This window comes from Drosophila sulfurigaster, chromosome X, assembly GCF_023558435.1.
Source record: "Drosophila sulfurigaster albostrigata strain 15112-1811.04 chromosome X, ASM2355843v2, whole genome shotgun sequence".
NCBI classification, from domain to species: domain Eukaryota; kingdom Metazoa; phylum Arthropoda; class Insecta; order Diptera; family Drosophilidae; genus Drosophila; species Drosophila sulfurigaster.
The window spans coordinates 15,076,693-15,090,515 of NC_084885.1; the positions used below are offsets into that span (position 1 = coordinate 15,076,693).

A 13,823-nucleotide genomic window follows, 5' to 3' on the forward strand; every position below is an offset into this window, starting at 1 on the left:
ACATAAAAAAAAAAAAAAAAAGCATAACAACAAAACAACGAAACTAAACGAAATGAAACGAAACCAAACTGGCGATCGGCGGTGCTGCGGTTAAGCGGCTTTATCTTATCGCCGCCACGTCTAGAGGCAGCCCCATTCATAGCAAACAGCAAATAGTCCCAGACCCCAGTCCCAGTCCCAGTCCCAACCCTAGATCCCATATAGAACAGCCGCAGGTCGCACGTAAAAAAAAAAACACACACACACAAAAAAATTAAGTAAATAAAATTAATTTCGCGCTTCCCCGAGTTCTATTCGATACCAATAATTATTATAATTCCCTCATTAAATCTTATTTACGCAAAAATCTGTGCAAAATTCCAAAACAAACTAGAAAATAATGATAAAAACCAGTGTAACTAAAAATTGTCAGCTTGAATAGAATTTCGCGTGATCCAATCAAGAAAATGATTTATTTCAATTGGATTATGCTGTGAGCTGTAATTCGAGAATTACAAAGAATTGGAATTGATAAAAAAAAAACGTACTATAACAATAGAAAAACCTCGTTCTAAGCATTTTTAAACAGAATTTACTTTTTGGGTAATTTGCTGAAAATGCCTAGTTTAATGTATGTAGGTCAACAGTTGAAGTTTTTCACCCTCGTAAAAAAAATAATTAAATTCAACGAATAACTGATAATTGACTAAACACTTGTACAATCTCAATTAGCATTTAATCAAGCAAAGAACCAAGAACCAAGAACTAGAACTATAGTCTGGCACTTTTTCAATAGCCAAAAGACAAAATCAAAGCCATGGCTCGGCTTCGGCTTCGACTTCGGCTGCTAACACAATTATCTGTGGAAATGGGCGGGGCAATCAAATCAAATCAAACCGAATCGAATCAAAACGCATATTAACAGCAAATACTACAAGCCACTTCACTTCTAGGCCACTTGTCCGACGGTTTTTTGATTTCTTCAGTCTTGGCAACACAAATGCCATATAAAATGAATAAAAGCCATTTTAGTGAAATCAGTTGCATTTCCTGATGTTAAAAATAAATATAAATATATAAGTCTAGCCACAGAAAAAGTAAAAGGGCCAAGGGAACCAGTTTATGTTTTTTTTTTTTTTGTTTTTCGATAATTCCTGTAACTGTTCTCAACAAGGAAGAAGTCGCAAAATCTCAAGATCAACATCCGCAAAACTTGTTCCAAAAAAAAAGTTGACAAAAAAAAAAAAAAGTGTTTTTAAAGCTAACCCGAATAAAGGAACCGTATCGGGGTGAATGCATTTAAAGCGCTACGAAATTATGATTATCATTATTATATTGGTTGACTACTGGAACAGACTTTGCACCATTTATAGGGATCTCCGGCGATATCTCGCCGCAAAGTGAAAAGAATTTTGCTCCCAACTTGTTTTTGTCACATTTTTTTGCTTTTCGTAGTTTCGTTTTTTTGTTTATGTGTTTTTTGTTTTGTTTTTTTGTGCTGTGCTCGGTTACGCGCGACAACGACATCAACAACAATAAAAGCAACAACGATGACAAAAAATGCGAATTTCAAAAACAAAACAAACGTAGAAATAATTTTAATTTTAAGCGAATCGCGCGCGTTTCTCTCGCGTTTTTTGTGCGTTTTTTACGAAAAAAAAAGTTGAATTTTGTTTATGTTCTTTCGCAGCTGATAAAAATACAACCAAAAACAAAAAAAGAACAGCAAACAAAAACATGTATTTATTATGAGCATTAACTTAATCAATTAAAACAACAAAAGCAACTACAGAAATATGTACAAATACAAGAATTATTGAAATGCCAAAAAATAACAACAACAACAACTAATTAGTTCAAACAAAAAACAGCAATATTAACAACAACATCAACAACAACAACTAAAATAAAAATAATAAAAAGTGCCAACTATCAACCAAAAATTTAAATATATGCATACGCACATCTATAGAGTTAATAATTTTAAGAGCAACTCTTGTCGTCCTCCTCCAACTACAAAACGGAAAAAAACATTGCAGTCGCATATAGAGAAATAAATTAATATTGCATTAATTTATATCACAACAAATAGAAGTAAACCAAAAAAAGAAAAAAGAAGAGTACATAACAGTATAAACAACAAGAGAGGTAGCAAAAATAAATAAATAACAAAAAGAAACAAAATCTGAACTGAACTGAACTGAACTTAACGAAACGGCCACAAAATGCGTTTCACTTACAATCAGTATAAATATTACGAGTCTGGCTATCGTATTCCATCCAAAATGCACAACCTGAGCCATCATCATGGCGGTGGCGGTGGCGGTGGCAATGGCACAGCCGGCAAGATCAACAGCAACAACAATCAAAACAACAACAATAACAGCAACGGCGGAAACAACAACAACAACAACAACAATAGCCATCATCACTATAGCCACTATCACAATAACAACAACAACAATAGCAACAACAACAACAACAACTCAAACACAAATGCATACCAACATCATTACAAAAGCAATTTCGGTAAGATCGTATAGAAAGTTGCATTTAAATATCGAACTCGAACTCGAATCGAATCGAAATAGTGCAGAAGAAAGTGGACAAAACAAACAAAATATTAGAGGGGGGTGAGGAGAGGGGGGAGGGGAACACTTAATCAACCCATCGACAATAAATAAATCGCACGCGCGTCCGATATTCTGATTAATTTTGTACCCCATATCTCTGTTATCTGAACTGATCGCAAAAGCGAAATTGATTTGAAAGTTGCTCAACTTGAATATATATTTGAATATATATCGAATCGAGATTCTAGAACAAAACCCCAATTCTAAGCTGAACAATGTTGCTCAACTTGAGTTGTCCCCATTCGCATTTGCAATATGCTTCTTTAATTAAGCTACATTTCCTTATGATCTTTTCGATCGAGATACGAAAAATTAACAAATATTCATTATCGTTGCATAGTAATTTCAATTTACTTTCAAGCAATGTTTTTGAAATCTTTCTGAATATTCTCTAGCGTTGATATTCATTTCTTATAATTTCGTTGTTGATCATTTTCATTAATTTTATATTCATTTAAGACTAATACAAGTGGTATAATCAAATCTTATTTGGATATCTTTTAATGTCGATGAACTGTTATTATTTAAAATTATTTTATGTTTATGTTTTAATATCTGAAGTGATTTGAATATTGTTCTAAGCTTCTATTCGTATTTACTGAATATGATTATATTACAAGTTATATATAACATATGATTTGAATATCTTGAGAATGAGTCGGAAAGTATTTGTATTTTACACCATTCATTTTTGAATAATTTTTAGTATTATTATACAAGTATATGTATATGTCGTAAGATTATTGTATTTTATGTCATATACTTTGTGAATCGTTTTTACTATTATTAAATACTATGTTGAAATTTACATAATCATAAATATAACTTGAATATTTTTTAATATTTATGAACTTCGACGATTTCAATTTGCTAAACATATTGTAAAATTATTTGGTTGCGATCAGATAAAACTTATAAAAGTTATTAAAAAAATTCTTTTGTATGAGAAAATCTGATATATATTTTGTACTCTATGGTATATTTTGAATATATCAATCAACCAAAAAAATATTTGTGTGATATATTTGGTATATTTAGGGAGCGTGTATATCATAGTCGAACTCAGTCGACTTGTTTAATATTTTCTTCAACTTCTCTTGGCCAGAATGAATAAAGATCTTATTAGATGTGCGCCCCAAAAAAGTACATTTATATTTGTAATGCTGCATTCCTTAAATTCACAAAATACATTCAGCTTTATTTTGGCAATCGAATCCCTCGAAATGAAAGTGCGTGATAGCTGAAATTTGAAGAGCTGGCGCCTTGATCGGCAGCGCGATCAATGAGTGTGAGCGTGAACGTGATCGTGAACGTCGTCAGGGGGAATACACACCTCGTCTCGAATTTATTTTATGGCCAGTTGCCAAGTTTGTGCAGTGATAAGATTAGACCCCAACAAAAAACAACGCCTGCCCAATTGACGCCAGTTGAAGCTTAGAAAATCCATTATCGATAATTGCAAAGAAAATAGTAAATTTCGTGATGAACGCAGCATCTTTAAACGAAGAAGGTCGACGAGCACTTTTTGAATTGAATTGAATTAAGCGCTTCGCTTTTGTCTGTCAATTGCAGTCGAATGCTAGATTACATAAAGCCAGATCAAATCTGAACTGATCTGAGAGTTGGGCTTATCGCTTGGGATCGCCGCGAATTGCGGATCACAGATAACGAAGAGTGTGAAAAAGGCGGCACTCCGAGGGGTGTGCGTGTGTCTCTGTGTGTGTGTGTGTGTTTTTTTGGAGGGTGTTGTCTTTGGTCTTTTTGTTATCTATCGCCGCACACGCTTAGATAAAATGCTGCGTCGCCGTCGGTGGCAGGTAAACAGCATATTTCACCAGGTAGAGGCGCGTTCGCAAGCCGAAAAAGAATAGTATTAAATGTGTATAAACTTTTTGCCCCGTTAAACTACCTGTGGCGATACCTTTCTGCACCTGAATCTGAACCTGACGCTGCATGAACCCAGCGACAAACTAAAACAAACACAAACAAAGAGAGATATATTTATATTACAATACTCGTAAAGGAAAATGAAGCTGTTTGGAAAACAATTCGCTTTACGTTTACGTCGATGTTATTCCTTCGCGTCATTAGCAAATATTTGGCAAACACTTATCGACAGGCAAAAACTCTTATAATTATTGAATAGATCGCCGAACATTTATTATTATTTTATTTTGTTTTTTGCTTGTCTTGAATGGCAACTAGATAACAAAGTCAAATTATTGACGCTTATCGTGAAAAACAATCAATGCTCAAATTATGTCATATTATAATGCTGAGAATGTTGTCACGATCCCAAATGCCTTGCCTCGCTTATCAACGCGTCGAGTCTGAAATATCTTTATAGACCTCTATAGACTTTAGGCACCACAACAGTTGGCAACACTTAACATAAGCAGAGAATAAAAAAACTAAATTTTGTCGCAATTCTTAAGTGTAGAAGTATCTCTGTCAAGTAGAAACAACTCGAAGTGATTCATTTAAGGAGAGACCTTTAATTGCAGCCACTTGTAGAGATTTCATAAATCGTATTTTTGCATAGTTTTGGAAGAAAGAAAATAAATTTATATGACTTTTTTTACTATCGTAATTGCCCTTCTAAATGCGTATTCTAAATTAAAAAATATAATATTGAATTATTATGAAATTTCGTAGAATACATTTTTACCTAGAAATTGGACAAATTGAAACCGAACTTATCAATCACTTGTAAAGATTTCACAAATCTTATTTTGCATAGTTTTGCAGCACTTTTAAGAAAAAACATAAATTTGAATTAAATGTTTCATATATTAATTTTTTTGAATTCCCATCTCGAAATTCATATTCTAAATTAAAACTTAAGATAACTTAACTCGAAATTCGACTTATAAATATATTGCGACTTACAAAATATGGTAAAGTAAAACCAAACTTATCAATTATGAAAGAAATATGTTCTTAATTAAGAAATATAAAAATGAATTCATATTAAAATTCTATTAAACATATTCCTAATTAATACATATAGTAATAAATTAAAATCAAACTTAAAAATTGAGCATTAAATGCCACGAAACAAATTCGAATCCTTTACAACGTTCAATGATCAAGCATTTGTATATCGCATTTTGCCATATGTGATCGATAACTGTAGTCAATATACATATAGTATATATTGCGTTTGATCTTTGCTGGATTTAGATCTTTAACTGATTTACTCGAATCGATTCTCTTGAGCTGCATATATTGAGTATACGCAATGTGGGAACATTGGGGGGAAAAATACCGAGCATGTGTAGACTTGTAGACGAATTGTTTGTAATTATTTCGCCTCCATCTGCATAAATACAAGAAATACTATTCGATGATGATCGTAAAACAAATTTATTGACTAAACGTTGAGCTGTGAACTCACTTGGGCATTCTATTAAAATCCCAGCTTCAGTTGGCGTGTGTTGCTATTTTTAGCTGCAATTTCGGTTTGATAATAAACTTGTGCAAATACTCTAGATAGAAGAGGGCTGAAGGCTGAAGAAATATGAAGTATACGCAGAGTGAGTCGCGCGTTCTCATTTGAATTGAATAAAAATAAGTGAGCAAAGTTGAAATACAAATACTATGAGTAGAATAATTATAAGAAGAATTGCTTGCGCCTTGGCCTTATCTCTCTGCTCTGTGTGTGTGTGTGTGTATGGTGTGTTATCAACAGCGAGTGCAACTGCAACTGGACAATGAGATGATGATAATGCAAAAGAGCAGAAAGTGGCCACCAGTTGACGCACAAATTGTGCATCAATTGAGCGCCCAAACGCAGCAACAATGAGTTGCAACTTGATGTGCAAGTGCATCAACAATGAGCAAAGCACGGATATGCATATAAGATAATGTCAGAGTGTGTGTGCGAGTGTGTGTGTGTGTGTGTGCGTGTGTGTGGAACCTGTGGCTCCCTCCTATGCACTGAGAGTTCAATGAACTCGCCTAGCTGCTGCCGCCTTCCACTCTGCGTTCTCGTTTCACGTTGCATTATCAGTCGACGTCGACGGGTCGAACAATTTTTGCATTGTGTTTAAATGAAGCACTTGATTCGGTATCTCTCCCTCCTCTCACTCTCTCTTTCTGTTGATCAAGCATGTTGCACAAACTGTTGCTGCCGCTGGATGCTGCTACAGTTGATGCAATTGTGATTTCTTTACAGTATCTGTTTTTTTTTTGCTTCGTTATCAAGTCTCGCGCACTGGTTTGATCAGGTTTTATCTGGCGACATATGACACACATATTTGCTGCTTGTCCATCAGCCACTACTTGCTTCGTTCAGCCACAATATTTGCATTTTAAATCATCGGCATCTGCACAACATGACAAATTTATTGTAAATTCTTGCACTTCTTGAAATCACCGACATTACAAATAAACAAGTAGGAAAGCTACAGTCGAGTGTGCTCGACTGTGAGATACTCGCTATCCATTTGGAATATAAGCAAAACAGTGCGGTATAATTCATAAAATATACCACATTTATATACTGTAGAGTGTGGTATTATTTTTAAAATATACCGAATTTATGTACTGTTGAATTACAAAATTATACTGCAGGCTATATTTGGTATATTAGTATAATACCTCATTTTGCATAAATGCGGTATTATTTGTAATATATACTAAAATAATAAACCGCAAAAATACAACAAAATATACCGAAGGCTTCTTTTAAGATATATTATAGAGTAACAAGCACTGTCGAAAAAATATGGCTCTATCTCTTATTGTCTCTGAGATCTAGATATTCATACGATCGGATATGAGTATATAGTCTAGGCTGTTGACGCTGCTCAAGAATATGTATACCTTATAGGGTCGGAGATGCTTGCTAAACGCTTTGGTCGTAAGCACTGCTATTTCAATGTTCAAATCTGTACAAAGCTATAATACCCTTCTACCTTAAGAATAACGGGTATAAGAATACCACCCCTGGCAAGTTGGAAGAGGGCTGCAAAGGCTTCGATCACAGCATGGGCTTGAGTTTCCACATTAACCTTTAAAAGTCTTGAAGGCCTGCAAAGCTGCTTGCATATAATGCTTAAAAATGTTAGCTAAACACATTTCAAAATTAGTTCTTCAATTTTATTATGGTGTTCAGTTGTTGGAACTTTGAATTGTAAAAGAATTATCATTTAATAACTTTCACAATTGATTTGCTTTGGAACACACAATTTGTTGAAATTCCAGCATTTAATAATGCAATTGTTTTTTAATTACTTTATATTCGTATTTATGTGTGTTAGGTTGCTTTTCCTTTAACTTCTGCAACGTTCTTCTCAGTTTCAGTTTCCAATGCTGTTTTATGAAAACTTTGCATACAAGTAAATCACTTTTATAAGTCAATAAATCTGAATATTAGTTCAAAATATATCTGAAATGGACATATTATTATTTGATGTATATTACAAGACTATCATAGTTGCCAGTCTTAGGAATTCACAATATTTTGTATGAATTTCTATAAACTCTTTCTTATAATATAATGTATACATTTTGTATTGTATCTACAGAAATTGTAACTAAAATCAATAATAAATCAAAGCAACTCTACAATTTTTGTATTATATTCTTTTAAATTAAACTATTTGAGTAGGAAAGTCCAAGCCAAAGCATTTACTTGTTTCCCTCTCCTATTATTTGTTCTTCTCTTATTTTAACATGTTCACCTATAAAATGTCTCTTCTAATATGCCACTAAAGTGTATAATTGAAACTAAATCAAATGTAATGAATGCCATATTAACGAATATTTCCATTATTCCTTCTCTTTTAGGCATGCGCATGACCATGTCCACAAACTCAACGATGAGTCCGCGGATACATCGCAAAGGCTTTCGCATACCCTCGAAAAGACAGCCCGGCAAAGGACTGCCCGGAAAATTGCACACAATAGCCAGGGTAAGTTGTGAGACAAACAGCTCTCAGTAGTGTGACAAAGTAATGGAGTAGTAATGTAAATGTATTTGTTGGCTCCTCCTCCTCCTCCTCCTCCTTCTTGTGTTCATTCGTAGACGGGGCCAGGGAAATTGGTGCCGGGGAAACGAATACCACAGCGACCGCATCCGCCGCCCTGTGACAATTCCAATGACAGCGGCCTGGGCTTCGATCAGCACACGGAGCTGCGCAATGCAGCAGCAGCAACAGTTGCTGCTGCCGATGCAAGGAGCAGCAGCAGCAGCAACGGAGGCAACAGCAACTCGGAGAGTGGACATCGCACAAATCTGGTGGTGAACAGTGCATTAACCAACACTGTGGCTGCAGCGGCAGCGGCTGCAGCTGCGGCGGCCGCCAGCAACACGTTGCAGCAACACCAACAGCAGCAGCAACAACAGCAGCAGCAGCAACAACAACAGCATCAGCAACATCAACAGCAGCAACATTCACCGCAGCAGCATTTAATACGTGCGATACCCGTTTCAAGGTGAGTTCCTTCAATCCTTCACTTCGCCAGTCTTTCAATCAATCAATCAGCTGTTTCGCCAACTATCTCACACACACATGCACACTCTCACACACTAACAAATGCACACACACTCACACACACACACACACAGTCAAACACACACTCGAAAGTGAGACACGCTCAGTTACCAAGTTTCGCAGGCGTCAGTTTATTGTTTGATTTCGGCAAAAAAAATAGAAAAAAATGAAAAAGAAACGCATTCGTTTGTAAGTATTACGATTATTATTATAAATAAATAAAAACCGCTGTGGAAATTCGATGTGTCGTCGGATACAAAATATATGCGCTCGCTTTGCATTTGTTTCACTCGCCATCAGCTGATACACGCAAAGCACACAGAGCTCAGCCCTTCATCAGTTGCCCATCGCAGTTGGTTTCGAAAGGAAGTGTTTGAGTCTGTCTAAGATTCACAATTGCAAAATAGATTAAAGTGAAAAACCACAACATGAGAACGCCGTGAGTGCTTTAAGAATTAGTTAAGAACAGTTTGAAGCTAAATTAAGATCAGTTTTGCAACTGATCTAAAATCAGTTTGAAGAGTTAAGATTAAGAACAATTTCAAACTGAGTGAGGATCAGCTTGAAACTCAGTTAAGATTTGTTTAAAGTTGTGTTAAGATCAGTTTAAAACTGACTGAAGATCAGTTTCAAACTGACTTAAGATCAGTTTAATGAACAGTTTCAAATCCACTAAAAATCAGTTAAAGCTAAGTTGAGATCAGTTAGAAACTGAGTGAAGATCAGTTAGAAACTAATTGAAGATCAGTTAGAAACTGAGTGAAGATCAGTTAGAAACTGATTGAAAATCAGTTAGAAACTGAGTGAAGATCAGTAACAAACTCTGTTGAGATCAATCGAAAGCCGTGTAAAGATCAGTTTGAAGCTGAGCTGTGATCAGTTTAAGGCTGAATTAAGATCAGTTTGAAACTGAGTTAAGAACAATTTCAAACTCGGAGTGAAGAACAGTTTGAATCTCAGTTGAGATCGCTTTAAAGTTGTGTTAGGATCATTTTGAAATGAAGTTGAGAAGAGTTAAAGATGAGGGAAGATCCCTATATCAATGGCGAAATTCAAAACCAGCTCATAAAGTTATTAATGTTTTTTGAATACTTTAAGATCAATGATCATTTAAGCAAAGTACTTAGGAGATAAAGACCGTGAAAAGTGAACAAAGAAGTCCATGAAAAATTCCTCAATGCAAAAGCGTCACAGCTTAAGGAAGAGCAGAGTTAATAATAAAGCGATGCAAACTTAGTTAGGATCAATTAAGCACAACCAAACACAAAAAGGGAATCTAGAAGGTCGTGAGTTATAACTGAGCAGCGAAGCGAAAGAATGATTTCTGCTAACAAATTAATTAACATCAGTTTAAGGCTCAAATTAGCTGAAAGTTCAGCAAAAGAAGTCAATTAAGATTTTTGTGAGTAATGCATTAAGATCAATGGAAAAAAAAAGAGTTGAAATTCATTTTGATCTGCCATCTTCAATGCTTTTGAAAATGAGCGTGAAATAAAATTTAATAAAATTGAAAAAAAAAAAGAAGTGAAAAATGAACTTGAATAATGAATAAAGAACCAAGAACTGGTTAAACATATTGATATTGTAAGAGATACAAGATGTGTTTTAGTTAAAATTACGCGAAACAAAATAAATATATATACTTACTTGTAATTTGTTAGATTTGGTTTTATGGACAGGTTTTATTTGTGTGCAGTTGCGATGCATTTTGTGCAGCACATTTGTGGGTCATGGTGAATGTGTTTGGAGAGACTTAGCAACTACAGTCCATGTGTCTGTGTGTGTTGTGTGTGTGTGTGCTTGGCGATTGTTGTTGGGGTCTTAATGTGGTGGCACATTATAATTACAAACAGCCGTAATCGGCTTGTAATCACACTTGTTGTCGTTTATCAGTTCTATCAGTAGTTGCCGGGCACTCGAAAAGCCAAAAAAGAGAGAGAGAGATTCCCCTCTCACTCTGTCTCTCTCCCTCTCTCTCTCTTTTCGTTATCGCTAACATTTTCTATCTCTGTGGAAGTGCTGCTCTGATTTATACGATCAATGCTAAATGTTAGTTAATTGTTTTATGGATTAAGCCACTAATGCAATGTGCTCAACTTGTAAAACAACAACAAAATGAAAGCAAATTAAAGCACAACACACACGTTACGCATACGCCATGTTGCTCAGCAGCACAACTCAGCTTTGGCTTAGGTTAGGATTTCACTTAGCTCTTAGGTGTGCGCACATTAAACACATATCAAGTTATGTTATGAAATACTTTTGCAATGCTATAACAGCACTTGTTTATTTCAAACACACACACATACAATTGGGTGATCTATTATATCAGCTCATAGTGAATACGAAATTCTATTTCCAATAATGCATAATTCTATGAGTATTGAGAGTGTCATATTTACGCAAAAGTTTGCCAAAATCAATCTGAGTTAAGTTAAGATCAGTTTGAAGCTCAGCTAAGATCAGTTTAAAACTGAATGAAGATCATTTTGAAGCTGACTTAAGATTAGCTTAAAACTGAGTGAAGATCAGTTTGAAACTTACTTAAGATCGGTTTAAAGAACAGTTTTAAACCGAGTTCAAAACAGTTAACTCAGTTGAGATCAGTATAAAGTTAAGATCAGTTTTTGAAGTTAAGTGAAGATCAGTCGAAAACTGAGTTAAGATTAGTTCATCGATGATTAAATTCTAAAACGAAACCAGCTCAACAAATAAAGAAAAATATTTCGAATTTTCAATAAATTGAATTCAATAAAGTAAAGTATTTCGGAGATAAAGACTGCAAATAATAAACAATAGAGAAATTATAAATTTTTAGAAACTGTCAGCCAAAAAATAATTGAATAGAAAGTATAGATTTATTATTTCACAATATTTTTAAACTAACAAAAATTTCTTTAATGAATTATTAAGTTGAAAATAACAAGAAAATGAAGTTGTATTAGTTGAAAAACAGATTTAATTGAAACAGCATGATCTTGAGCGGGCAACTCGCTGACATTTCGTTGATCGAGATCAATTCAATGCAGTTTATTGAACCGTCGTCACATTTGAATATTTTCTCATTCTTGCAATAGGCAAAACGTTTGCTTCAAATAGTTTATATATATATATATATATATATATATATTCAATGCTTCAAATAGATTATATATATTGGTTATTGTATACGTTTATATGTATGTATGTTTGTTTTCTATATGTTTGTTTGTTCATTATCTGCCATCCGTCTCTCGCTTTTCACTTTTTCATGTTGTGTATACTCGTTAGAATAAAAAAAACACAAAAAAAATGATTGAACGTGCTCTCAGATGACTCGAAATTCAAAATCGAAATCGAATTGAATCGAAATTTTTGGAAAATTCGTTTTTCTACTTTTTGTTTGTCAATCAAAATTGTAGGCACAAGAAAATTGTTATTAAAAATTAGTATATAATTAAAAAAAAACCAAAAAAACAACAAAAAACTAAATAAGCAATGTATGTGTGTGTGTGTTACATACATACATCATGTACATATGTATGTGTAATGTAGATCGCGTCATACTAAGAAAATGCTCAACTATCTGGATGACATTGAGGCGGCGGCAGCGACGACGACGACGACGACGGCGGCAACACGGGTCGACAAAATGGTCACTGCGAATGATGAGGACACGGGCTTTGGCACCGACAACAGTCAGACGACAACAACAACAGCAGCAGCAGTAGGAGCAACAACAGCAACCACAATTGGAACTGAGCTCTTTGGGGGCATCTTCAATACACATGCCGCAGAAATGGCTGCCGCAAATGCCTTTGTATTGCAGCAGCAAAAGCAACATTACCAGCAACAGCAACAACAACAGCAGCAGCAGCGACAACAACAACAGCAGCAGCAGCAGCAGCAATTTCATTATCCTGGATTACATTTGCAGTTGCAGCAGGAGAACAGCAGCAGTTGCAGCAGCAACAACAGCAGCAGCAACAACAGCAGCAGCAGCCACAGCTACAATTGTGGGGCACCGCAAAGTCGTGGCGGTGGCAAGCACTTGAAGCGTAAGAAACTGGAATGCAATCAGGTGGAGCTGGACAACGACGATGCCTGCAGCGAGGATGAGTTCATTCGCAAGATTGCCAATGTTGCTGCCGACAGCCAGACTCAAGCACTCAGCAGCAACAGCAATGGCAATGGCAATGGCAACAACAGCGGCAGCAACAATTCTGTGGCACGCATCATCTCGGTGGAGACGCTGCCAACGAATCGCAGCAAACTCAACAGTGAAGCAAAGTAAGCGGACTTTTCTTTACAGCTAACAGAACGACAATTCCCACAGCAAAAAAAAAAAACAAAACAAAAAAAATCCTACAAACAAAATGGAAACTAAATTTGTAGCTAAGAAAATTACACCAAAATTATGCAAAACTCAAAAAGGATCCACAAAAATTTCTTCGTTGTTAAAACAACTAAAATATTTCGAAAACAAAAAAAATGACTGGCAAAAAAACCTTTTACGATTAAATATTTTAAAAAAAAAATCGGGGACTAGATTAAAAAGAGAGTGACAAAAATATTCCTTGATGAAGATCATATTTTAAACAAACAAAAAATATTGGGGATTTGATAAACTAACTTTTATTGTGTTGACAAAATATCACGATCTTATTTTCAAGGATTTATCGAAGGGAAAAACGACGTCTTAAAACAAAGTTTTCATAAAATATAGTTAGCT

The 13,823-nt window shown here is 35.0% G+C and overlaps 1 protein-coding gene across 4 annotated transcripts in view; it reads left to right on the plus strand.

Annotated features, from left to right (window-relative positions):
- Positions 1-13,823, plus strand: part of LOC133847831 (nuclear factor of activated T-cells 5) — a 54,204-nt gene that overhangs the window by 27,057 nt on the left and 13,324 nt on the right. Inside the window, exons 1-4 of one of the 4 annotated variants that reach the window (XM_062283076.1) lie at positions 1,655-2,508; positions 8,406-8,530; positions 8,644-9,053; positions 12,647-13,381. In XM_062283076.1, the coding sequence (XP_062139060.1) occupies positions 2,205-2,508; positions 8,406-8,530; positions 8,644-9,053; positions 12,647-13,381 (1,574 nt within the window). In that variant the 5' untranslated portion in view covers positions 1,655-2,204. Of the gene's footprint in view, positions 1-1,654; positions 2,509-8,405; positions 8,531-8,643; positions 9,054-12,646; positions 13,382-13,823 lie in introns of those variants that run through there. The other 3 variants (XM_062283077.1, XM_062283078.1, XM_062283079.1) reach the window with 3 other exon arrangements.